At 42.2% G+C, this 27,363-nt stretch overlaps 1 protein-coding gene across 7 annotated transcripts in view; it reads right to left on the reverse strand.

Moving 5' to 3' along the window:
- Positions 1 to 26,236, reverse strand: part of STK32B (serine/threonine kinase 32B) — a 408,290-nt gene extending 382,054 nt beyond the window's left edge. For 5 of the 7 annotated variants that reach the window (XM_005554457.5, XM_005554455.5, XM_065544765.2 and 2 more), the window contains exon 1: positions 25,834 to 26,236. In XM_005554457.5, the coding sequence (XP_005554514.3) occupies positions 25,834 to 25,885 (52 nt within the window). In that variant the 5' untranslated portion in view covers positions 25,886 to 26,236. The other 2 variants (XM_074039417.1, XM_065544766.2) reach the window with 2 other exon arrangements.
- Positions 26,237 to 27,363: the final 1,127 nt, after the last annotated feature.

The following is a 27,363-nucleotide window of genomic DNA, read 5'->3' on the forward strand; positions in this document are numbered from 1 at the left end:
AGGAATGACTGCCACACAGTTTTCTAGTTGCTGCATGTACAGAAAGAAAAGTGGCAGAAAAGGTTCTTGCCCACATGGCGCTTACAGTTCTGGGATGTATCTCAGGTAATCTGGAGTCCTCCACATAAAAGCATAGTCTGTTGAGAGGCTATCACTGCAGATGAGGCCTGAACCAAGGAAGCCTCCCTTTGTCTCTCCTCTTTGAACTTCTTCCCCCAGTGACCTAAACTTTCCATAACAATACAAAGGAAGAAAATTCACTGCCTAGTAAAATTTTACAATGATGGAATAAATATTTCTCTTTTGATCCAGACTTAGTTATAAAAAAAGTCCAAGGATCCTATGATATCAGTATCTGCTCTCAAAATTGTGGCCACTGTAACTGTGGCAAAGATTTATGCATGCGAAGTTTATCAGCATTTCCATTTTTCAACCTGTAATTACCACGCAGAGTTCATCAACTTAAAATTCAACATATTTTTAGTACCTTTTCCACAGCATTCGCTGAAAAGAAGCGAAATGCAGGTTATGTCGGTATAGATCAGTCCTGTGAATATACAGTATTTACTAGCCAATGAAAAAACAATGTGGAAAAAATGCTTGCCAGCAATAAAGAGCAACAAATTGTGATTCAGAAGACATTAAAAATGCCCCTATGCTTTTGTCTAGTAATTCCACTCTGGGGAATTGACAACTGTAAGGAAATTATCATGAATGCAAGGTAAAAAATTTATAAGCAAACATGACCAATTTTGCATCATTTATGAGAAAGAGGAACTAGGAATAAGCTAAATGCCCCCAAAATAGGGGACAAGTGAAGAAAATTACAGTACCTCCTTAGGATAATATGCAATTGTTAAAATAGAACATTAATCTATTATTGGGGTAGATTGGATTATTTCTTCCAATTCTTCACTCCTCCGTAGTCGTACTCTACATTCACATGGATGCTGTCGACTCTTGGTCAGCACAATATGCTTCCCCACCCTTGACTTTGGGTTCTCTTGGTCATGTGACTTTCTTCAGCCAATGAAATGGTAACAGACATGATACAAGCAGAAATGTGAAATGTCCCGTACAGCTGGGCTTATCCTCTTAGCACTTCTGCCATTGCCATGAGGAGCACTTAGTCCATGTTAATTTTGCATTTCCAGCCAGGGCTACAGTCCCATAGATGCATGAGCAACAAATAAATGCTTATTGCTATATGCTAATGAATTTTGGGCTGGTATGTTATGCAGCAAAAACTGACTGAAACAATCAGGCAAACATGTAATTACATGGACCCTTGCACTGTGCAAGGTAGAGACAAAGTAATACATATTTAATGAAAGAACAGGAGAATGTTTACATGACATTGTTAAGTGGAAAATGGAATAAAAAGTGAATTTGCAGAATAAAGAAAAAAAACCTGTGCTTGAAAAGAGAGCAATAAGAAATCTATCAAAATGACCATTTTCAGGTTTCCTAAATTTTTCAATTTTTTTTATAATAAGCATGTATTTTAATATAAAGAATCAAAATGCTGCACCAAAACTAAATTTGGTTAAGATTCAATTTATCCAAAGATAAACTAATATTAAAAGGAGGAGAAAATAAAATTGTACACAAGATGGACACAAGGGTTAATGGCTGAAATGAATTATGAACATACTTAGATATATTTTTAAGAAATCAAAAACACAGCAAAAAGATTGAGAAACATTTATAAGGCGATTTTCACACAAGACATATAAAAAAGTGAATAAAAGTGACATTGTCAAGGAATCAACGTCTGGACATTAATAAAACCTTCAGGTTTCATTTCAAATCCACCAAATTAAGAAAACAAATTCAACAATGTTAAAATTTTTTTGACGAGAAGTTATGGCAGAATGATCACACTTGTGCTGTACTGGTAGCAACAAAACTTAAGAAAAATGGAATGCCAATGTCTTATGAGCTATAAATTATAAATACATTTATACCCTTTATTCCAATAATCACATTGTTAGGAATTCATACTAAAGAAATAACAATACACAAAAATTAATTTCAGTGCCCAAAATGTGCATAAAAGCTCCCCTCAAATCCCTGGTGGTCTCTTGAAATAGGTATGCATGGGGTGAAACTCCAAGGAGCCCAGTGAAACAACGGGTGAAAAATTGAAAGAGCTTAGTAGAGATTTCAGTAGCTGCCCAATGTTGCAGACATAGAGTTTTAAGTTCAAATTAAGTGTAGTAAGAGTAAGTACCAAGTCCCAGAAGAGAAGGATATACTCTAGAATGAAAAGCAAAACCAAAAGAGACCCATTCTAACAAAGCCTAAAACCACGTATCTAAAGATCAAAATGAACTTCCAGAAATTGATTTCCTAGTAGAATAAAACTGAACACTCTTCAGAGGAAGATAATCTAGTAGAAATCACATAACTGAGAGATACAATATCTGAAATAAAAAGTTCATTGAATAAAATAGTGTAGTATTCATTAAAACATTCTGAAATGATAATGCTAGCTAATATTTATTGTGCCAGACATATGTTTAATGCTTTACACATGCTATCATCTATAATATACCATCTACAATATCTAGCATACAAAGAAAAGTATTAGGTATGTAAAGAAACAGAAGAATGTGTTTCACGGTAAAGAAAACAACATCCATAGAAAGAGACCCAACATGATTAAGATGTTGAAATTAGCAGAATTTTTAAAGAATTTGTAGGAAAAAAAAATAAATACAGTGGACAAAGGCATGAGGAATTTCAGCAGAGATATAGAAATTTTGGGGGAAAAATGCAAGTCTTAGAACTAGAAAATATAATATCTCAAATTTTAAAATTCATTGACTAGAAAGAGAAGGGTGGACAATGAAGAAGGGATCTGTGAACTTGATAGATCAATCAAAACTGTATCCAAACTGAAGCCGAATAAGAAAATATATTTCTCAACCATTATGGAAAACAGTATGGCGATTCCTCAAGGATCTAGAACTAGATGTACCATATGACCCAGCCATCCCATTACTGGGTATATACCCAAAGGATTATAAATTATGCTGCTATAAAGACACATGCACACGTATGTTTATTGCAGCACTATTCACAATAGCAAAGACTTGGAATCAACCCAAATGTCCATCAGTGACAGATTGGATTAAGAAAATGTGGCACATATACACCATGGAATACTATGCAGCCATAAAAAAGGATGAGTTTGACTCCTTTGTAGGGACTTGGATGCAGCTGGAATCCATCATTCTTAGCAAACTATCACAAGAACAGAAAACCAAACACCGCATGTTCTCACTCATAGGTGGGAACTGAACAATGAGATCACTCGGACTCAGGAAGGGGAACATCACACACCGGGGCCTATCATGGGGAGGGGGGAGGGGGGAGGGATTGCATTGGGAGTTATACCTGATGTAAATGACGAGTTGATGGGTGCAGCACAGCAACATGGCACAAGTATACATATGTAACAAAACTGCACGTTATGCACATGTACCCTACAACTTAAAGTATAATAATAATAAATAAATTAAAAAAAAAAAAAGAAAATATATTTCATGCACACACATATACACATGTACACACACAAATGAACAGAATCTCCAGGAGTCTATGGAATGCTATCAAGTGGTCTGAAATACATGTTACTGAAGTTCTAAAAGGAAGAGAGAGACAAATAAAAGGGTGGGGGATGTGTGAGACGAGAGAGAGAATGTGGCAGAAAATAGAAAAAATATTGGCTGAAAATCTTCCAAATTTGATTTAAAATATCAGTCCACAATCCAAAAGGCTCTGCAAACCCTAAGAAGAATAATAGCAAAGAAAACCACATCTTGATATATCATAGGCAAACTGATAAAAGATAAAGAAATATTCAGGAATAAAAGAACACATTACCTACAGAAGAACAACTATTTGAATGATGGTTGACTTATCAGAAAAAACAAAGTCAAGGAGATAATGGAATGATACCTTCAAATTGCCAAAACAAAAAAATCAACCGAGAATTCTATGTCCAGTGAAAATATTCTTCAAAAATGACAGTAAAATAAAGATGTTTAATTAAATAAAAGCTGAAAATATTTGATCCTAGCAGGCCTGTACTATCTGAAATAGTAACAGAAATTATTCAGGCTGAAGACAAATAATATACGGTAAAATTTTGAATCCATAGGAAGAAATTAAGAGCACTGGAAACGTTATATATGTGGGTAGATACAAAACATTTTTCTTTTCTTAAAGAAAAACCTGGTACTTAAAGAAAAAATAACAATCACATATGATGAGTTTTATATTACATGTAGAAATAAAAATATATTACAAAATAAGAAAACAAATGTGAAAATATAAGTTCTTAAACTTTCATTTATAGTAGCATAATAAGGCAAGTAAGGCTGTGATAAATTAAAGATGTATGTTGTAAATCCCTATAGCATCTTCAGCTTAAAAGCCAATAGTTGTGATCGAATTTTTAAAAATCATTAGATTAACAAAAAATACGAAAAGGAAAAATAGAGCAAAGAACACAGAAAACAAATAGAAAACAGAGAGCAAGGTGGTAGAATTAAATCCAACCACATCAATAATCATATTAAATATAAATAAACCAAATACTCTAATTAAAAGGCAGAGGTTTCCAGGCAAAATACAAAAGGAAGATCCAACTATATGCTATTTAAAGTAATGCTTGTATTCAAAGATACAAGCAAATTTAAAAGCTGCTGTGATCACATTAATAGCAGCCATGTCAAATTCAAAACAAGCAGTATTTTCAGAGATAAAGAAAATACTTTATAATGATAAAAGGGTCAATTCATCAGGAACACAGTAATCCTAAATGTGCATATAATTATTAACAGAATTTGAAAATACATAATCACTGACAAAATTAAATATAATAGAAAATTCACAATCATACATAAATATGTTAACACCTTTTTCTCAGTAATTATCTTTTTAAAAAGCAAAAAAACTCCGTAAGGATATGGGAGACTTACCCTAAGTGAGATTTATGAAACACTACACAAGCTATAGGATATATATTTCTTTCAAGTAAAGATGGCATGTTTGCCAAGGGAGATCAAATGCTGAGTTATAAGTCTGAATAAATTCCAAATGATTGCAAATAAACAGAATTGGGAGTGGAAGCCTGAGACAAATGACAGCAGTGAGTCTGTCTGGACTCCTGTTCTAGATTTCTCAGTGTCTTGGTGTTGAAATGATGAGGTTGAAAGAGGAGAGTGAAGGGACATGAATGACAAGAGCACAGGTAAGGGGTTTTTTGCAATGTGCAAAGAAGAGAAAAGAGTCAAGAAAGACTCTAAAGTGTGAGCCTGAGGAACTGAAGGAATGTAATCTCTACTTGCTGAAGTAGAAAAGACTGAGGAAGGGGTACATTTAGGGATAGGAAGAGAAGCAAAGAGTGCAATTGGAGGCTTCTACTAGATTCCCATGTAAAAATGTGGGATTGCCAATTAAAATTTTGAGTCTGCAGGGAAAAGTTGAGCCTGCAAACAAACAAACAACAACACAGAGAGAGTTGTCAGCGTAGAATATACTAGTGGTATTTGAAAAAACTATTACTTTAAACTCATCCCAAACTAACACCCTATTTGAGAACCTCTGTCCTATAGGTTTCAGCCATAAATTTACATCAGAATCTAACACCGTATTCCCATTAATTACAAACAGACTGTATTCCCATTAATTACAAACAGATAAATGCATCCAGAAAGATGAGGAGTCGGGGCATCTCACACAAGGGTCACTAGGGGGTGTAAGACAAGAAACAAATCAAATTGGCAACCTGCAGGCCAGGGCCTGATCTTTTGTTTTGTTTTCTGCCTAAGAAAAAAAAATGTTTCTAAATTATAGTTTTGTTTCTCTCCCTACCCATCACATCACAGAAATTAAAGGAACTGGTAAAATGTAAGTTCTGAAAGATTTATAGCCACAGTTTAAGACCATGATACCTCAGAAAGATCAGAAACATTTGTTATTTTCTGGAAGAAATAAAATGCCAATGCAAATCACTTTCAAATGCAAATCCTAAGCAAGCATAATTCTGCTTAATGCATGAAAGGTGTGTTCTGCTAAACTCCTTTGATTCTCCGGGAAGATTGATGGCGTAATTATACTCTGGAGAGAAGGGTTAAGAAACTGTGTTGAAACTTATTAAATATGACATGCAATGACTTTTCGATTTTGTTTGGAAAGTGTGCTTAAAAATAATTACATTTTAAATGGAATTTATAAATATCTTATACCACTTAAATGAACGGTAGAGGATTCTGCTGCAGCACAATTATGTTGAGTCTGAAAAGATTTATTTCCTATAAGTGAGAACTCACTGGCATTTTCCACAGGATCAAGGAGATAGAAGGCTTGTAAAGCATCTGTAGGCATATTTTTTGTTCATATGTACATCAACATACAGTGGTTAAAAATAACTGTATACATATATGCAAACATAGCCAACAGTACGGGCGTTTGTGGCCCTCCTCTTTCTTGCGGAGCTAACATGTTTTCCTGGTGACCGATTTCTTCCCCTGCCAAACCATCCTCAGTCTGCACCTAGCGTGATCATTCCAAACTGAAAACCTGGTCACATCACTCGCCATATTAAAAACCATTAAGTGTCTCCTCATTTTCTACTAACAAAGCCAGCTTCAGGGACCTGCAACCTGTGCACACAGCATTCTGCGCTCAGGAGGACCCGGTGCTTGTTTTAATGATCCGCTGTTGCTCTTCTGTCTTTGAGATTTTGCTCTGGAAGCGATTACCATGGAGCATGCACAGAAGCAGAGGTTATATGCTCAGTGCACCCATCAACCATTCCTCCATTCGCATGTCTAGGAACGCCTTCTTGTGGGACGGCCTTCTGTGGACTCAGGAGGTTCTGTCGGATCCAAAGGGAGTGCAAAATGAGTGGGTTTTATCTACAGCTCGGGATACTGACGGCTCTAAAAGGTTGCATGTTCTGTTCCAACCAGAATAACTTGCTTCAAACACAGAAAGGGAGCAATGGTGCTCTGAGAGAATGGAACCGCCAAAGAACTCTACCATATCCTTTCTTATTCGTGTCTTTGTGTCCAAATTCCACCTCTTCACAAGGACACCACTTGGACTGTATTGGGCTCACCCTAACGACTTCATTTTAATTTGATTATCCTGTATCTCCAAGTAAGATCACTTCTGAAGTCATGAGGGTTTGGGCTTCTACATGTCTTATTTTGGGAGACACAATTGAACCTAGAGCATTAGGCATCCAAGGACTTTCCTTGTTTTCCCCTTAAGCACCTAAAATGACAGACATTTTCTAAAGGACAGGGGCTCATTATCTAATCCTCCCTAAGCCCCCATTCCAGCCCCCAGTCTCTCCATAGGGGAAAATACAGCAAAAACAACACTCCACGACACAAAAGTCAGCTTGATCCACATCAGCAGCAACAACATGACAAGAGGACGCTGCTCCCCAACCACCAGTTCCACACGACTTGCCAGAGTCAGGCTTCTAAGAACGGGCCTCCGCCTTCCTGACAGGTAGCATGAGGGTTCAGCCAAAGAAGCTTTGAGGGCAGAGTCCATCGGAATGTGCTGTTTCCTAGGAGAATGGACATGAGGAAGAACTGTCTGACAGCTGGGATGGAATGTGAGCTGGGAGGAAGCCAGAGCCACCTTCTTCTGGCTGAATAAACAGCAGCCCCCTGCCTGCCTTCTCTCCATGTTTTGTGCCTCCTGTGTTGAGTAAGGCATCCTCCTAAGTGCTGCACACTGTATGATGAAGCCATCGACAAATGGTTACCTTACTCCATCCTCACAAGGACCATGTCAGAGTGCATCCCCATTCTTCAGCAAAAGAAACTGAGGCTTGGAGAGGATAAGTAGTTGGTCCAAGGTGACATAGCCAACACACAGAAAAGGCAGGATTTGAACCCAGACTTGCGTGATCCCAAAATCTGTGCCTTTGACCTCCACATAGAATCTTCAGTCAAAAAATTTTAATAAACCTTATATAGTATTTATTACTGCCAGACTGTGTAAGCACTTTACGTGCATTAACTCATTTAGTACTGCCACCAATACATGAAGTACCATTTAACCCTCATTTTACAGATGAGGAGACTGAGGGTCAGAGAGGTGAAGAAACTTACACAGATCACTCAGCTAGGAAGTAGCAGAGGCAGCTTTCCTTTTTTTTTTTTTTTTTTTTTTTTGAGACGGAGTCTCGCTCTGTCGCCCAGGCTGGAGTGCAGTGGCCGGATCTCAGCTCACTGCAAGCTCCGCCTCCCGGGTTCAAGCCATTCTCTTGCCTCAGCCTCCCGAGTAGCTGGGACTACAGGCGCCCGCCACCTCGCCCAGCTAGTTTTTTTGTATTTTTTAGTGGAGACGGGGTTTCACCGTGTTAGCCAGGATGGTCTCGATCTCCTCACCTCGTGATCCGCATGTCTCAGCCTCCCAAAGTGCTGGGATTCCAGGCTTGAGCCACCGCGCCCGGCCGGAGGCAGCTTTCAACACCAGGCAATCCAGCTCCAGAGTCCGTGCTCTTAACCACTACGCTATGTCAGGGGCATCCCTGCTGAAAGATTCCATGATGGACCTGGACAGGGGTCCTGGTACATCACAGATACACATAAGCACAAGGCCCATAGCCTATCTCTAAGCTGGGCTGGAAGGTGGAACGTAGTTTAGAGAGAGCTGCCTAAAAGAGCACATGCTGCAACTCCAGTGTCGAAAAGAAAGTGTGGGGCTCAAACTCCCTCAAACTCCCTCAAGAACCTGACGTTGTGAACGTGGGAGGCGGAGTTTGCAGTGAGCCAAGATCATGCCACTGCACTCCAGCCTGGGCGACAGAGCGAGGCTCCGTCTCCAAAAAAAAAAAAAAAGAAAAAAAAAACCTGTCATTACCTTGAACTAAAAACAAACCCTTAAGCTTGGCATACCTTGCAGACCTCTCCACAGCTCCAACGCTGCATCTGTACAACTGCCATGCAGCACTACTGCTCATTCACACATTTACAAATCCATTGCAAAATTATCCATGGAACAAGTCACAAACTAAAGGTCTACAAAAGGTTAACAATATCATCGTGGCTGTTGTTAATAATAACATACTATATACTGGAAATCTGCTAAGGGAATAGGTCTTACGTGTTCTTGCCACATACATATGCACACACAATAGGTAACTATGCAAATAATGAATATGTTAATGAAAAAAATCTTACTACACTGAATATCATTGTTTTGCATCCATCTTAATTTTTATTTTATTTCATTTTCCATTTATAGTAGTCACAATCTGGCTCCAATTTAGTAGAAAGTAGAAAGAAACAAAGTTTCCTTGCAAAAAAATTCTATTAAAGTCATGGTCAAGATAGAGAAAAGTATTAAACAATAGTACAGGTAGTACATGGCTATGGTAAAAAATAATAATAATAATTCTGCAGGTGGGATGCAAATTATTGAGTTTTGGGAAAGGCCAACTTGAGGGAAGAGCTTTTCAGTTATACAGAAAGAAGTGAGTCCAAGCACCACAATTACATCACCTGAGACAACTTAGTTAACCTCTTGGAAATCCCAATATCTCCGGGTATAAAATAGAGCGAACAAAACCTCTCTCACACTGTTATTCTAAACATTAGATAACAGCAACTTGGCTGGAACTGGAGGCCATTATTCTAAGTAACTCAGGAGTGGAAAACCAAATGTTGTATGTTCTCACTTGTAAGTGGGAGCTCAGGTATGCAAAGGCTTCCAGAGTGGTATAATGAACATGAGACTCAGATGGAGGGAGAATGGGAAAGGAGTGAAGGATGAAAAACTACATATTGGGTACAATGTATGCTACCTCAGTGACTGGTGCACTAAAATTTCAGACTTCACCATTATATTAGGTTGGTGCAAAGTTATTGCCATTGAAAGTTAACTTACAATGGATGAATTGTATAGGTTGGTGCAAAAGTTACTGTGGTTTTTGCCATTGAAAGTAATCTACACAATTCATCCACTTTGATATGGTTTGGATTTGTGTCCCTGCCCAAATCTCATGCTGAATTATAATCCCCAGTGTTGGAGGTGGGATCTGGTGGGAGGTGACTGGATCATGAGGGAGGACTTCCCACTCGGTGCTGTTCACATGATAGAGTTCTCATGAGACCTGGTTGTTTAAAAATGTGTGGCACCTCCTCCCTCTCTCTTATCCTCCTGCTCCAGCCATGGAAGATGTGCCTGCTTCCACTTCGCCTTCCGCCATGATTGTTAAGTTTCCTGAGGCCTCCCTAGAAGCCATCATGCTTCCTATACAGCCTGCAGAACCATGAGCCAATTAGACCTCTTTTATTTATAAATTACCCAGTCTCAGGTATTTCTTTATAGTAATGTGCGAATGGACTAAAACACACTTGTACCCTTAAAGCTATTGAAATAAAAATAAAAATAAAGATCATATAATGTTGTGTATAAAAAATGTTTGGCCCATGGTAGGTGTTTGTTAAATATAATTTTATTTTCCCTTTCCCTAGGCTTTCTCCTTTAAATACTGGGAAGGAACCTGTAACCTTTATAAGGTTACACAGTGATTTTTCTTAGCCTTTTCTGATACTCAAGAACCAGCAGCTACAATGATAGACACTTTCTAAAGCAGTGGGGCCCACAGGAGACACCTCAAGAGCCATAGACCCAGTCCTTGTGGCGATTACAGTCTTGTGGGGGTGACTGACTGATATGGTTTGGCTGTGTCCCCACCCAAATCTCATCTTGAATTGTAGCTCCCATAATTCCCACGTGTTGTGGGAGGGACCCAGTGGGAGATAACTGAATCATGAGGGCGGTTCCCCCATACTGTTCTCATGGTAGGGAATAAGTCTCATGAGATCTGATGTTTCATAAGGGAAAGCCTTTCACTTGGTTCTCATTCTCTCTTGCCTGCTGCCATGCAAGATGTGCCTTTTGCCTTCCACCACGATTGTGAGGTTTTCTCAGCCACATGGAACTGTGAGTCCATTAAGCTTCTTCCGTTAATAATTACCCAGTCTCAGGTATGTCTTTATCAGCAGTGTGAAAACAGACTAATATACTGACTTAATGAAATAGCCACAAGAGTAAATGCAGAATTACAACTGTGTTCAATGCTATGAATGAGCATGCGATAATTTCAGGGGGCCTTCTAGGAGGAATTACTCAGTCTAGGAAGCAGATAAGGCATCTTGAAGAAAGATAAGAGGGAGATGACCGAGTCAAATGGGGTAAGATGGAGAGTGTTTCAGGTGGAGAGAACGACACAGAGTAAGGTCCTGGGGCAGGAGTAAACTTTTTAAAAACTGAAAGAATGGCTGTGTGGTTGAAGAGTATGAATAACAACATTGATTGTAAGAGTAAGAAATAGCTAAATTTATGGGACAGTTGTCATCTGCGAGAGATTTGGCTGAAAACTTTAAATGCAGTGACTAATTGAACATGCGCAGTGAAGGGGAACACAGCTTGCGGTGAGGTGGGAGAACTGGGCAGGTTTTAGACTACACAGGGTTTTGAAGGATGTATTACAGGTTATAATCTTTGTCCGGAGAGCAATGGAAGCCATTGAAAAATGTTAAGCAAGGAACTGACACGATCATACTTGCGATTTGAAGCTATTTTCTAGCTGTTGGGTGGGGGATATTCTGAAAGTGCAAGAGAAGACAGGGAGGCCAGTCAGGAAGCCCAGGGGAGTCCACATGAAACGTGATGTTTGAATTGAGGTTGGTGTGGCTGGAAAGACGGGCAGATTTGTGAGCTATTCAGGAGATAAAATCGACATAGCCAGGTGCTTAATTGGATTTAGGGGGATAAGGGAAAAACCTGAGACGTTGGCTTCTGTAACTGAATGGATAATGACACTATACACAAAACTAGGAAATTCTGGAAGAAAATTAGTTCAGTGAAGTCATGTTGAATTTGAGATAATAATTATTTTGAGATATCCAAATGGAATTATAAATAGGAAACTGGAAGTTTGGAAATCAGAGGAGAAATATGAATTAAGGTAAAAAATTATTGAGTCTGGCCGGGCATGGTGGCTCACACCTGTAATCCCAGCACTTTGGGAGGCCGAGGTGGGCAGATCACTTGAGGCCAGGAGTTTGAGACTAGCCTGGCCCACATAGTGAAACCCCGTCACTACTAAAAATACAAGAATTAGATAGGTGTGGTGATGCATGCCTGTAATCCCAGCTATTTGGGAGGCTGAGGCAGGAGAATTGCTTGAAACCAGGAGGCAAAGGTTGCAGTGAGCCAAGATCACACCACTGCTCTCCAACCTGGGCAACAGAGCAAGATTCTGTCTCCAAAAAAAAAAAAAAAAAAAAAAATTACTGAGTCACTGTCATATAGAAATATATGACAGTTATTAATTTATTGACTCTCAGCTCCAAATCAGATTTGTGATATCGGAGCTGGACCCTGTAGACATTTCTAGACATTTTCCAGCTGGCCTCGTGTTAGGCATTGCCAATAGGCTGCCTATTCCGGCAACAATGCCTTCTCCAGAGACATCTGAATCACAGACTTCGTGGAGAAGGGGGCCACCTTCTAAGTTTCTGAGTTCTTTTACGTGTTCACTCTTCCTCAGCCCTAGAGAAACTAGGTGTTTTGCTTAAGTTGCTGCTTCTATACCTCCTAGAGCCCTCTTTGACTCTACTTAGTAGTTAACCTTTTTATCGGTTGACAGTTCTTGGAATTACATTTTCCCTTTTTGAAAACTGGTATAGGTTCTGAGTCCTGACTGCACCCTGACTGATACAGAGTGACTGAACAGGCAGAGGTTGACAAGATCACCTAGGGAGATAGTACAGAAAGCTAAGAGGTCCAACTGCTCAACCTTGAGGAACTCCAGCCTTCATTGCAAGTGAGAGGAAGCCAGCCTTGCAAAGAAGGCGAAGGAACAGCCAGAAAAGCAGGGGGAAACTTTGGAGGGAGTAATGTCACCAAAACTAGAGGAAATATTGCATCAATAAAAAATATGCATAAATCTTAAGGTGGAGAAGGTTTTCTTATGGAGAAATAGATTTTTATATATTATATATAATTATATTATCATATTATATAAATATATAATATATAAATATATTTTATGTAATATAATAAATATGTCATATATAATATTGTTATACATAATATATATTTTGTGTATAAATATACATATTTATGCATATACATATTTATACATAAAATATAAACAAGGAAAGTTTAATGGGTATTACTAAATTAAAATGAAGACATTTATGATGTCAACAGATACAATAAAGGGCTTGAAAAGTGAAATTGCAAAATAGAATAAAATATTTGCAACACATAACTGACAAGGAAATGTCACGTAGACTGTATAAAGAGCTACAAGTCAATCAAAGAAGACAGACTTCTAATTTAAAAAATAACAAAGTTATGAACAGGAACGTCACAAAACCAGAAACATGACTGGAAACTTAATATATAAAGACACTTCAACCTCAATAGTGACAAAATGCAATTAAAAACAATGAAATACTACTGCATGCTCAATCAACTGACAAATATGAAAAGTCAACAGTAGTAAATATTGGCAAGAAAATAAACGTATGCTGTTTGATAAGTTAGCTAATAGCCACATGTGACTTTGGAACACTTTAAATGTAGCTAACCCAGATTAAGACATGCTGCAAGTGTAAAATATGCACTCAATTTCAAAGACACAGTGTGAATAAACTAATGTAAAATATCTCAACAATGTTGAGGTTTATTACACAATGAAATGATAATATTTGGCCAGCACTGGTCAAGGCAGGTGGATCACTTGAGGTCAGGAGTTTGAGACTAGCCTGGCCAACATGGTGAAACCCCGTCTCTACTAAAAATACAAAAATTAGCCGGGCGTGGTGGTGGGCACCTGTAGTCCCAGCTACTCGGGAGGATGAGGCAGGAGAATGGCGTGAACCCAGAAGGTGGAGCTTGCAGTGAGCAAGACTGCGCCACTGCACTCCAGCCTGGGTGACACAGTGAGACTCTCTCAAGGAAAAAAAAAAAAAAAGAAAGAAAGGTAATATTTGGGGTATGTTCGGTTAAATAAAATGTATTATTAAAAATGACATATGTGGTTCTCATTTGTTGACTGAGTCACATTTCTATAGAACAGTGCTGATGTAGAGCAATGGAAATGCCTACGCATGGCTTGTCAGAGTATAAATTAATATGATCACCTTGGTAAACAATTTGCCATCATCTTATAAAATTTGGACACACAACTATACTATGACCTAGCAGCTCTCCTGTGGCATTCATCCTAGAGAAAATCTGATATATGTGCAACAGGAGACATACACAAAATTGTTCACAGCTGTATGGTTCATAATAGTAAAAAACCAGAAGCAGTACAGTACAATCAGGGTCCGAAGAAAAAATAAATGAGTTATGCTACAGTAACTGAATGGAATAGTAATGAAAATGAATAGATGGCAGCTACTCACAGCAGCATGGATGAATTCTAGAAGTGCAATCTTGAGTGAAAACAGCAAACTATACAAAACCACATTAAACATGCTACCACTTTTATAAATTTCAAAAATAACAAAAACTGGCCGGGTGTGGTGGCTCACGCTGTAATCTCAGCACTTTGGGAGGCCGAGGCAGGTGAATCACGAGATCAGGAGATCGAGACCATCCTGTCTAACACAGTGAAATCCCGTCTCTACTAAAAATACAAAAAATTAGCCAGGCGTGGTGGCGGGCGCCTGTAGTCCCAGCTACTCGGGAGGCTGAGGCAGGAGAATGGCCTGAACCTGGGAGGCGGAGCTTGCAGTGAGCCGAGATCGCACCACTGCACTCCAGCCTGGGTGACAGAGCAAGACTCTGCCTCAAAAAACAAACAAACAAACAAAAAACAAACTAAACACTGTATTGTATAGGAGTTCAAAAACGGTAAAGGGAGTGGAGCACATTCAAGGAGCTTCAGGGGAACTGTACATGCTCTATTTCTTCCGCTGGATGGTGAGGTTCATGAGTTGGCTCATTTTTTGTGTCCCAAAAAGACACGACTTACAGTTACCTGCTGCCTTCAAAAACAAAAAGCTCCTAGTCAGAGCTGCTTAATGCAAATGAGGAAAAGCTAGATGTAGTGACGTGAGGAATATGTTATCACTAAGAAAGTGAAGACACCAAGTGTGGACTGCTTTTTCACGAAGCTCTGTTATGAGAGTGAGGACAGTTAGGTAGTAGATCTGAGGTAGCACAGGGATTAGGGAGAGCTTATCTTTAAAACAGAAGGCGCTTGTGTACAGATAAATACTGAGGAGAGGAGCTCTGCTTCTGGTGGACTGGAATATTTTCGGTCAACCTTCCTGCTAAGTAAAACTACATATAACTGCACAAAATACACTTTTGAAAAATCTGTTTGGAGGAGTTATAGAGCTATCAAAGGAAGAAGAACTTCAGGACAAATATCTGGGAGAAAGGAAAATTCAAAGAAATGGGCACAGCAAGTGGAATCTGCCAATCAGGCAAGCAGATTCCAAGAAGGTGAGGCGCTACTTTGGAAGCACTCGCAGGCTTCAGGCGGGGGACAAACACTGAACATCGGAAACTACCAAAGAGGAGGAGGCTTGGTAAACACCCAGGCTTTGGTAAGAACACCACAGAGCTACATTCTAGCAGTAAGTGTGAAATATAGACCAGCCCTCACAGGACTTCAAACCATTTGAGTCTCTGTGAGGATTTAAGATGACGCATGATTCCTATCACCTCTAGCACAGATGCCTGCAAAGACCCGAAGGAAAATCTTTCTAGGAAATATAATATCGTCCAAAGCCTCGAATTCTCTCTATACTATTTCCTATATAATACCCAGCATGTAATTTTTTTACAAAAAGGCAAATTAGAGGACAAGATAGGTTTAAAATGAAACAATAGACGATGGAAATAGACCCACAGGGTTACTAAATAATGGAGTTACCAAACACACCTTCTAAATGAACTTGGGTAATACGTTTAAGACACAAAAGACAAGTTTTGAGAATTTCAGCAGAGATTTGAAAGACATAAAAGAGAACCCACTGATAATTCTAGAACTAAAAAACACAATAAATAATATTAAGAAGTTAATGGCTGTACTTAATAGCAGACAGACCTGAAGTGACTAAAAAAGAGGACAGAAGAAAATATTCAGACTAAAAACAAGGAGAGAAAAAAGAACAAAAGACACAGAAGTATTGTCAAACCCAGATGGGGCATAGTGATAAGGTCTAATGCCTTTGCAATTTGAGTTTGATCATGTAAGGAGAAGGGGAAAATGTCACAACCAATGTTAAATGACAAAATTAAAATCCTCCAAAACAAACAAAGCCCCTAAGATACAAATCCAAGAAGCACTCACAACAAGCAGAGATGGCCAGATCATTATACCTATGCACACCATCGTTAGGTTTCTGAATGGGAATATAAACTCTTAAAAGCAGTTTGGCAAGAAAAACGTATAAGCTTAAAAGGAGGAAAAATAGAACTGGCAGCTGTCTTTTGCTCAGAAACAATGGAGGGCAAAAGACAATAAACCACATATTCAAAATGCTGAAGAAAAAACCTACTGACATAGAATTTGATAACCGGCAAAAGAATCACTCATAAGTAAGGTCTAAATAAAGACATTTTCAGACAAGTACAAGGTGAGAAAATTTGTCACTACAAAGCATGCAATAAAAGAAATGATGAAGAGAATACTTCATCAAAGGAAATTAATTCCATCGGAAACTCCTAAGTGAAATAAAAAATAAAGTATAGAATACGTGAGTAAATATAATCAATGATCTAAGGCTCTATATCAAAAACCTAGAAAAAGAACAGTAAATTAAACCAAAAAGTATACAGAAGAAAACTATTTTTAAAAAATCAGTGAATCAAAAAGAAAACAAATAAAAATTAAACCAAAAGTTATTTTTAAATTTAAAAACTGATAAACCAAGAAAGGCCAATTAAAAAAAGTGAAAAAGAAAGCACAAATTACCAAAATCAGAATTGAAAAAGGAGATATCACTACAGATCCTACAAACACTGGAAAAGATAGTAAGATGATATTGTGAATAACGTTATGTCAATAAACTTGAAACTTATCAATAATAACAGTCCTGGCCAGGAGCAGTGGTTCACACCTGTTATCCCAGTACTTACGGAGGCGGAGGCAGGTGGATCACCTGAGATTGGGAGTTTGAGACCAGCCTGACTAACATGGAGAAACTCTGTCTCTACTACAAATACAAAAATAGCTGGGCATAGTGGCACATGCCTGTAATCTCAGCTACTTGGGAGGCTGAGGCAGGAGAATTACTTGAACCCGGAAGACAGAGGTTGCAGTGAGCCGAGATCACACCTTCGCACTCCAGCCTGGCCAACAAGAATGAAACTCTGTCTCAAAATAATAATAATAACAACAGTCCTTCACAAACTCTCCCAAAGTTTGGTATACTTCCTAATTCTTTTAATGAGATCAGTATAACACTGATACAAAAACTTCATAAAGTCATTAAAAAATGTCTCTTGGCCGGGCACGGTGGCTCAAGCCTGTAATCCCAGCACTTTGGGAGGCCGAGACGGGGGGATCACGAGGTCAGGAGTTCGAGACCATCCTGGCTAACACGGTGAAACCCCGTCTCTACTAAAAAATACAAAAAACTAGCTGGGCGAGGTGGCGGGCGCCTGTAGTCCCGGCTACTCGGGAGGCTGAGGCAGGAGAATGGCGTAAAAACCCGGGAGGCAGAGCTTGCAGTGAGCTGAGATCCGGCCACTGCACTCCAGCCTGGGCGACACAGCGAGACTCCGTCTCAAAAAAAAAAAAATAAATAAATAAAAAATAAAAAATGTCTCTTCCTTCCTATTCTCTGATAGTGTTTGTAGAATATTATTATTATTTCTAATGTTTGGAAGACTTCACCTATGAAGACATCTGAGCCTAGACTTTTCTTCACGTGAAAGTTTTATTACAGATTTAGTTCTATTCTGATATTTAAATTTCCCCTGTATTATTTTCAGCAAGTTGTGTTTTTATAGAGTAGTTATTTTGTCCACTTCAAATGTATTGGCATAAAGTTTATAGTATCTTCTTATTAAAAAGTTATAGACAAAATATTGGCAAATCAAATCCAAGAATATATCACATCATGATGAAGTGGTGTTTACCCCAAGAATGAAAAGTTGATTTAACATTTACAAATCAATCAGTATAATTCTTGTCTGATCAGAAAAAGGAGAAAGGTCACATATTGTCTCAATAGATGCAGAAAAGGGCATTTGTTTACATTCAACTGCCATTACCAATAAAAACTGTCAGCAAATCAGGATAGAAGGAAACATCTTCAGTGTGATAAAGGGTATCTACAATAACAATGCAGCCAATATAATACTTAATTGTAAAATAGCGAATGCTTTCTCCTTGAGGTTGGGCTGGTTTGGGTAGGTGTACCAGTCAGGATAGGCGTGGGTACACGGTGGTAATGAGCAGCCCCAAATCTCAGTGACTTAAGATAGCAAAAAGCAGTAGCTCACACCTGTAATCTCAGCACTTTGGTAGGCTGAGGTGGGAGGACTGCTTGCACACAGGAATCCAAGATCAGCATGGGCAACATAAACCCCAAAACCCCAGCTCTACAATTAGCAGCTGGCCATGGTGGCTCATGCCTGTAATCCCAGAACTTTGAGAGGCCAAGGTGGGCAGATTACCTGAGGTCAGGAGTTCGAGACCAGCCTGGCCAACATGGTGAAACCCCATCTCTACCAAAAATACAAAAATTATCTGGGCATGGTGGCACCTCCCTGTAATCCCAGGTACTGGAGAGGCTGAGGCACGAGAATCACTTGAACCTGGGAGGCAGAGGTTGCAGTGAGCTGCTACCACGCCACTGCACTCCAGCCTGGGAGACAGAGAGAGAGAGAGACTCTGTATCAAAAAATAAATAAATAAAATAAATTAAAAATAAATAAATAAACCAGCAGGGCATGGTAGTGCGTTCCTGTGGTCTACTTTGTAGGCTGACATGGGAGGACTGCTTGAGCCGGGGAGGTTGGGGCTGCAGTGAGTCACGATCACACCACTGCACTCCAGCTGGGCACCAGACTGAGACCCTGTCTCAAAAACAAACAACAAAACAAAACAAAAAAAAGATGGCAAAAGAGTCTGTCCCACTCATGCCATATCTCACTGCAGGCTGGCTAGTAGTGAGTGTGATCTCTGATCCATGTTCTCACTCTGGGAACCAGACTGAAATAAGTTCCACCATGTAGATCACTGTGGTTGCTCCAAGACAGAGTGATATAAAGTGACACTCACTAGGTCTTCAATACTTTCTCCAAGACATGACACATATCATCTCTACTCAAATGGACCAAAACAAGTCACATGGTCTCACATAACTTCAAGGGGACAAGGAGGTATAATTTTGTGTGTGTGTATGAAAGTACAGGGGAACAGGATGTTGGTGAACAGTGATAATGTTCCCACATTCAAACAGGATAATGTCCCGCCTTGAAAGAATGAGATATTTATATTGATGACTTCACAGATGGAGCACTTGTGGGAGATGAAGCAGAGGCCAAAATCTTCAATGTATAAGGGTACTCCGAGGAGGTCACAAAAATCAAGGACTGAGAAGAGGAAGACTCCAGGACTGCTAACAACATTGACATCCATGTTTTCCTTGGTTGGCTCCAGCTAAGGGAATGACCTCAGTCTAACAGAGTCTGTTTTTCTCTTCTTAGGTAATTCAGGTCTGCCTTAACCAGAAATTCTCCTCTGGTATCCTAAACTATGTGTCCTCACTGTTCTCTAAACTAGAATATCCTTTTAGGGTGTTAGGACCCTCAACGTTCCTTGTAGAACAGTTTCTTCATCTCAGTCTGCCATTTCTCAAAGTCCAGATTTTAGCTAAGGGTGTAATGCTAAGAATATCTGTTTCTTCCCATTCTCCCGGAAAAATGCCTAGGCTCAGCACCAGATTATGCTGTTTGATCCTGCTAAAATACTATCCTTTATCTCTTGAGGCGTTTAAACCCTTCCCTCAAGACTCAACATAAATCCTGCCTCTATGCTAACACCTATTCACTTCAGCTCATACTGTCGAAAAGCCAACCCCCGAGCTCTAGGCCCCTTTGCGATCCCACAAAGCAGGAATTTTGTCTTACCTAGAAAGGAGCAGGCAAAAGCTTTGCCTTCTCTCTCACTGGGAAGAGAGGTGACATCCCGAGTCATGATATGCAACAGTCAGAAATCATCACGGGCTGCCATTTAGCTGTGTCCTATCTCTTTTTGGGAATTTCTTATGAGTTCTCTGTGCACCATGATTAAGAGCCACCAAGCTACTGGCAGTGTAGGGTCCACTCTGAAAAACCAGTTCTCTGCTCAAGCAAGTCTCAGGGTCAAAATTGAAGGACAAGAGTAGGAAGGCCATTCTGGTCTCAAATCCAAGGCATAGTCTCCAATGACTTTACTGAAAATAAATCAGTTTGTTTCTCAACAGCTTCAGAACCCAAAGGAATGCAAGAAATTGGCCCCCAATAAGTGACTGTTTTCATCTTCCATTCAACAGATGGCCGCTCTATGCCCTCGTTGGCCTTATTCTAGGCCTTGCAGATACAAAGGTGGAAAACAACTGAGTGCTGTTCTTTAGGAGGTTGTAGTCTAGTGCAAAAGGTGGACGTGGAATCCAATGATTAAGTAGGATACGCCAAAGGGTCCCAGCCTGTGCTCCAAGGAACACAGTAACAACAGGTGTGGGGGATGAATGTTTTTTCTTTCTATCTGCCTGCCCAGCATCCACTTGCCCTTTTTCCGTTGATACTCCAATATCCCTTGGGAAAATTCTTCACATAGACCCTTATTCCAAATGCCTCAAGTGGAGCTGACGCTACCGCCTGAATCTAAAAGTAGGCATGTGACCCAGTCCAGCTGATTAGAGCCTCAAATCTCCCTACTCACAGTAACTGATTCAAGAATACCCAAGGCTCAATTAGAGCCCATCAAAGGCTCTATTTTTCTGCAATAGAAAATGGGACATTTTCTGCAACTACTACGAGAAAGATACTCTCTTTTCCATACTCAGAGTTCTGGAGCTATCGACATGGAGGCTGTGGGAGCCCCGTGAAGAGACAGTCTGCCTGAGAATAAAGCACAGAATCCAGGAATGAAGATTCTTGATATTATAGGGAGCCTGGTTCCAGCCTTGGCTGATGAGATCGACACCTTCATTCATTCACTCATTCATTTATTCAACAAAAAATTACCAGACATCTGTTATGTTACAGGTGTTATTTTAGGCCTTAGGGATATAGAAGTGAATAAACTATGTAAAACCCCTACCTCAAGGAGCTTGCAATTCCTTAGGAAGAAACAATCACATAAGATCCCTCTACTGAAGGCAGTGGTCCTCAACCTTTTTGGCACCAGGGATCAGTTTCATGGAAGACAAATTTTCTATGGACAGAGGGAGGACAGTTTCAGGATGAAACCGTTCCACCTGAGATCATCAGGCACTGGTTAGATTCTCGTAAGGAGTGCACAACCTAGATCCCTCACATGCGCAGTTCACAGTAGGATTTGCACTCCCACCAGAACCTAATGCTGCTGCTGATCTGATAGGAGGCAGAACTCAGGGGTTAATGCTCCCTCACTCGCCACTCACCTCCTGCTGACGGCCCAGTTCCTACAGACCACGGACTGATACCAGTCTGTGGCCCAGGGGTTGGGGATCCCTGATTTAAGGTACTTGCACTGAGTGGAGAAAAACAGACAATAACCAAGAAAATAAGTAAAATAAATATTATGATAGATGGTGATAATTGCCACCAAAAAAAAAAAAATACAGCAAGGAAAAGGATTTGGAATGACATTTTAAGTAGGGTGATCGATGAGGGTCTAATGAGTCAATAACATTTTCCTGGAGACCTGAAGGAAATGAGAGTGGACTGTCAGGGAGATGCCCTCGGGCAAGAGGGGCAGGGGCCAGGGCTATGGTGTGAGGATGCAGGGCATGTTGGACAAACAGGAAGGAGGCAGGTGAGCCGGGAGAGACAGAGGAAGGTGCAGTCTCAGAGGGTAGCCGTGGTGGGCATCCATAAGGACTTCAGCTTTTATTTTCTCAATGATGCAAATTGTGCCTAGGGCTGGAAGGAGGATTTGAGGGTGGACTGAGCAGAGCAGAGGACTGATCTGGCCCATGGCATATTTTAACAGGATCAATCTGTCTGCTGCATTGAGGGGACAGTGACAGGAGTAAGGACAGACCATTTAAGGACTTAGGGAGGTGACTATAATAATCCAAACAAGAGCTATGACCACGGCTTGGACAAGAATGGTAATGATGGAGAAGGCAAGAAATGGCCAGAGCCAATTTATTCCCCTAAAAGCACTTTGTCAGCTCGGGCAACAGAGTGAGACCTTGACTCTAAAAATAAAAAAATTTAAAAAAAATTAAAAATTAGCCAGGCATAATGGTACAAGCCTATTGTCCCAGCTACTTGGGAGACTGAGACACGGAAGGACTCCTTGAGCCTGGGAAGTTGAGGCTGCAGTGAGCTAAGATCCCACCACTGCCCTCCAGCCTGAGTGACAGAGTGAGACCTTTTGTTTTTTAAAAAACAACAAAAGCACTTAATGTTGCTTTTCCATCATTTGCAACTGGAGGAGGCTCAGCTAACATGCCCTATTTCACCAAATCTTAGACGACATCCACAGTAAAGCCACCATTATTTTATGCAACACTTTGAAGAAAAGCAACTCTGCCAATTAATCTGTGGCATGATCCTGTCTCTGCTTATTATATATCATGTGAGCGTGAACAGCTGTGACCACTTGCACACAATGAATTAAACTTTAGCCTAAAGAATGTGGATGATGGTCCTGTCACAATTACAAAATGGCAAATATTTAGCTGTGGTTTAGCTTCAAAGTATTTAAATCAGACTTGTTCTGGTCAGGCAGGTGTTTACATCTTCAACCTTCAACCACGCAATGACTAGGTTTGGGAGAGCTTGTTTGTTCACTGGACCATGTCACTCCCTGCTTAAAACCCTTCAGTGACTCCAAAATGCCTATAAGATCAAGTCCAAACACCTGACCATGGCCACTGGGCCCTTTAAGGCCGGCCAGGCATTCAGGGTTCATTTTTTATGCCTTCCAGCTTCATACTCCACAGTGCAGGAGTACTAAGCTCCCTCAATGCCCCTACATGAGCCAGGCTTACTCTTTACCATCTGCCTTTGCACATACTCTTCCCTTTCTCTGAAACGTCCTTCCTCCTTCTATCAGCCACTTCTTCCCCCCAGGTAACTCCTGCCACTTCTGCAAGATGCCAGTCTAAAAGAGGAGGCCTTTTCAGATCCCTCCTCCCCACTCTGAGTTAGGGACCCTCCTCCAGGATATCAGCATCACCTGAGCTCACCCACGTCAGGGCACTTACACACCCTGTGTTGTCCTGGTGGTTTACTTGCGCCGGGAGCAAATTGTTAACAAATTGCTAACAATTTGTTAACAAGTTAACACTTGCCTTCATTCTCCTCATATTCCTAGTCCCCAGCACAGGGGTGGGTGCAGAAAATATGAACAGTAAATGCCTACTAAATAAATGAGTCGGTTGGTGGCAAGTAATACTGTTTTACCTGTACAAGGAAATGTGTGAGAGATATACTGGCAAAATCAAACAAGTTAATGTTTCATTGGGCTGGAAGATGGCAAAATGAGGAGAGCCCTAACCTTATATTTCTTTTTTTTTTTTTTTTTTTTTTGAGACAGAGCTTAATTCTTGGTGCCCAGGCTAGAGTGCAATGGTGCGATCTCAGTTCACTACAACCTCCGCCCCCCGGGTTCAAGGAATTCTCCTGCCTCAGCCTCCCAAGAAGCTGGGATTACAGGTTCCTGCCAACATGCCCGGCTAATTTTTGATTTTTAGTAGAGACAGGGTTTCACCATGTTGGTCAGGCAGGCCTCTCCTGACCTCAGGTGATCTGCCCACCTCAGCCTCCCAAAGTGCTGGGATTACATGCGTGAGCCACCATGCCCGGCCTCCTAACCTTGTATTTTAACAAGCACCAAAATAGGCAGTTAACCTTAGGCCCGATCTGCTTATAGAATAAGGAACAGGAAAATCAAAAGGTTGGCTACACCAGAGATAACTATTTTGCCAATGAATATTTTCAAGCTGGGGATAAAAGACAAAGACGGTTTTCAATATAAGGGTGGCAAATTTCCTCTATAAATAAAAGAGAAAGATGCTGGGAAAATTAGCAAAAGCATGACCTTTGACCCAGGCTAGAACCACAAACCCCTGCAATTGAGGGTGATGCTGCATAGTGTTCAAACTCTTATTGCGACATGCAAGAGCCTCCATCACCTTTGTGCCCACCTCTCCTCTGTCCAAAACTGGCTCCTTACCTGCATGTGCTCCAGACTAAAGACCAGGAAAAGCTGGGGCCTCTCAGTGCCCCCAAGACCCTGCACTGGTTTCTCAAAGCCCTTATCACCATGGATGGTCATTCAGGGCCATTCGCCTAGGAATTCCTTTAAGGAAGGCTCTCTTGGGCCTGACACAGCAGGTGCTCCCTTAACCTTGACTGTGTTCATCTATCTTTTTGAGAAGGGTTCTCCAAGCAGGCACGTGAGTAGCACTGACAGCCCTGGGAGTTCTAGAAGCCATCCATGATGTACGCACATAGCCAATGCCCTGGGTAATGATGACAGGCACAGCTTTCAAAGCAGACTGTCCTGCCTCAAGCCCAGCTCTACTTCTTACCAGCAGTGACCAGGACAGCCCCCTTTCTAAGGCAGCCACCTCAAGGGGCATGAAAAGGACTGAGTGAACACTGCGTGCTAGCATGGCTGGAACATAGTAAGTGCTATGTCTCAGCTCTTATCTGGGGCACAGTGGAGACTGGCGAGTCAGCACAGTAGGAAACCAGCTTTGAGAGGCAGAGGGCTCTTAACAGATAACGGCACAGCTCGGTACTGCTTGCATTTATAAGGCAATTTTCACGTGGATTACTAGTGGTTAAGCTTCAAACAACCCTATAAAGTAGCAAGTGGTATCATAACTTACATTTCATAGATGAGGGGACTAATGTTTCAGAGAGGTGAAGTAAGTTTTCCAGGGACACGCTGCACTGAAAAGAGGGTTCTGCTAGTCCAATACTGAGCTCTATCGACCTGAACTGCAAGGACCCAGCCAGGACGTTGAGATGCGGTTGGAGAGCCTACACCACTTCTGCGCCACGGAGGCTGCCCAGAGCAGGACGGAACCACAGAGTTTAGCAAAGTTTCCCTGGGCTGTCCTGGGTGACTGAAGAGAGCTGCATCCAACAGGCCCTTGCACGAGACCAAATGCGTCGTGGGCGCGCGCGCACACACACACACACACACACACACACACACACACACACGGTGCAATCCGCTCCCCCAGGCCACCTCCGTCAGCCTCAGGCTCTCAAAGAAATCTCGGTTTCCTGGGGAGCCCGAGCCTAGAAACATCCAGACTAGTCTCCGAAGTCAACTCCTCCCTTCCACACCCCCAAGTGCAGGTTTCCGGTTCAACTCTGAAGCCGCCTCCCCAGTCCCGCGCTAAGGCACCGTCCCGACCACTAAACGGCACGAGGTACCTAGGAGTTGCCTCAGCAGAAGCGCCACGCCTGGCACGGGGTCGGGCACACACTGCCTTCGCTGGGCGAAGTGGCCGTGCCTGGGTCCCCGCGCCGGGCAGCATGCGGTGCCCCGCAGGGCTCGGCCGAGTGTGGTGGAGGGAGGGGATGCCTGGCCCCTGCCCGAGCGGGGCGGCGCGAGGCGGGAAGTCGCACCCCTGGCCCTCTTACCTTCCTCATTCTCGTCAAACACTGGGGGCTTGTGGGAGTGGTTCCCGCCCATATTCCGCCGTTGCTACCGCTGCTACATGCCCGGCCGCTGGGAAGCCGGATGCGGGATGTGGGACGCGCGCAGAGATGCGGGATGCCGGGGGCGCGCCCAGTCCAGGTTGTAGCCGCGCGCGGAGCCGGAGGGGGCCGAGCGCTGTGCAGGGGCGGGGACTGCGTTCCCCTTCTCCTGGGCGCCCCTCGGAATGCGCTCGCCGGGACCCCGCGCCCGCCGCGTCCTCTGCCGTGCCCCGCCTCGGGCTGCGCTCGCAGGTCCTTACTCCGGTGCCCGCCCGGGAACCCGGGAGCTCCTGGCGCCGGGGCCAACGTGCGGCGCTCCTCGCCGGCTACAGCGGGCGGGAGACGCAAGGCGGCGCGGAAGGAGGGGAAGGAGCGGGGGAGGAGGGGACGGGCGAAAGCAGCACGCAGTGGGCGGTGGCAGGGCGGAAGGAGCTGAGAAAGGGATCGGCCCAGAGGAATCTGAATCCCTGCTCGGCCCTCCGTCGGTAGGGAACTCGGTCCCTCCAGGCAGTAAGCGGTTTGTCAGCACCCACTATGGCCAGGCCCCGGCTACGCGCTTTGTTAGCACCATCCCACATCCGCCTCCAACAACCCAGCAGTAAGAAAGCATCATTCATATTTTAGAGCGCGGTAGACGGAGGTCCAGAAGTAAAGGGGCTCTTAGGTCTGTGGTTAGTCGGCCCTGGCTGCGAAGTGAGTCCCAGGACTCCTCGCTAGGCTGTATTTGCCCATTCGTATTGGGACGGGCAATGGAGTGTCTGCTGGCTCTCCAACTGACGCTGTTCCTCTTAAGATTTTTCTCAGTGTTTAATGAATGAAAGTATCTAGACCTTCTGGGACTAATCTGACCCCTTCATTGTACATGGGGAAACTGAGGCCCAAGACAGCCGTAGTTTGCCCCAAACCATTCTCCCTGGGAATGGCAGGGCATGAGTCTCGGGATTCCCCCCAAATTGGGCAGCAGCGGCGTCCGATTTAGGGGCAAGGCTAGCATCAGAATCCCTGGGCTTCCGCGGCGGGAGCTGGGGAGCCTGGATGGGGAGATACACGCCACAGTTGCGGGTGCCTAAGTAGTGGGTGCAGCAGATGCGCCCCGAAGCTTGTAGGGTGAGCGCGGGTTCCCAGGACTCTCCCTGAGGGACAGGCAGGTCCCCCTGCCTTGCAGTCCTGCGGGCCCAGCTCTCTAGACTGCAGGGAATCTTTGGCCACATCCTGCCCTCTGCTGGGCGCCTGGAACCACTGTCCGCGCTTTGTTAGAAAACAGGGGTTCTTTGTGAGTCTCTTCGTCCTATCTCGTCCCCCAGTCCCCATCCCCTACCTGGTCTTTCTCTCCAGTTCTCTCCCCTTCTTTCGTTTTCTTGGAGGAAGGGTGAGGGTAGCCGGGGAGCCTAACAGAAAACAAAACAAAACAAAAAAACTCCTAAAGGCAATGAGAAAGAACTGAGAAGTTCTGAGGCAGGCCCACCCACTATG

The sequence above is a fragment of the Macaca fascicularis genome, chromosome 5, assembly GCF_037993035.2.
Source record: "Macaca fascicularis isolate 582-1 chromosome 5, T2T-MFA8v1.1".
Taxonomy (NCBI): Eukaryota; Metazoa; Chordata; class Mammalia; order Primates; family Cercopithecidae; genus Macaca; species Macaca fascicularis.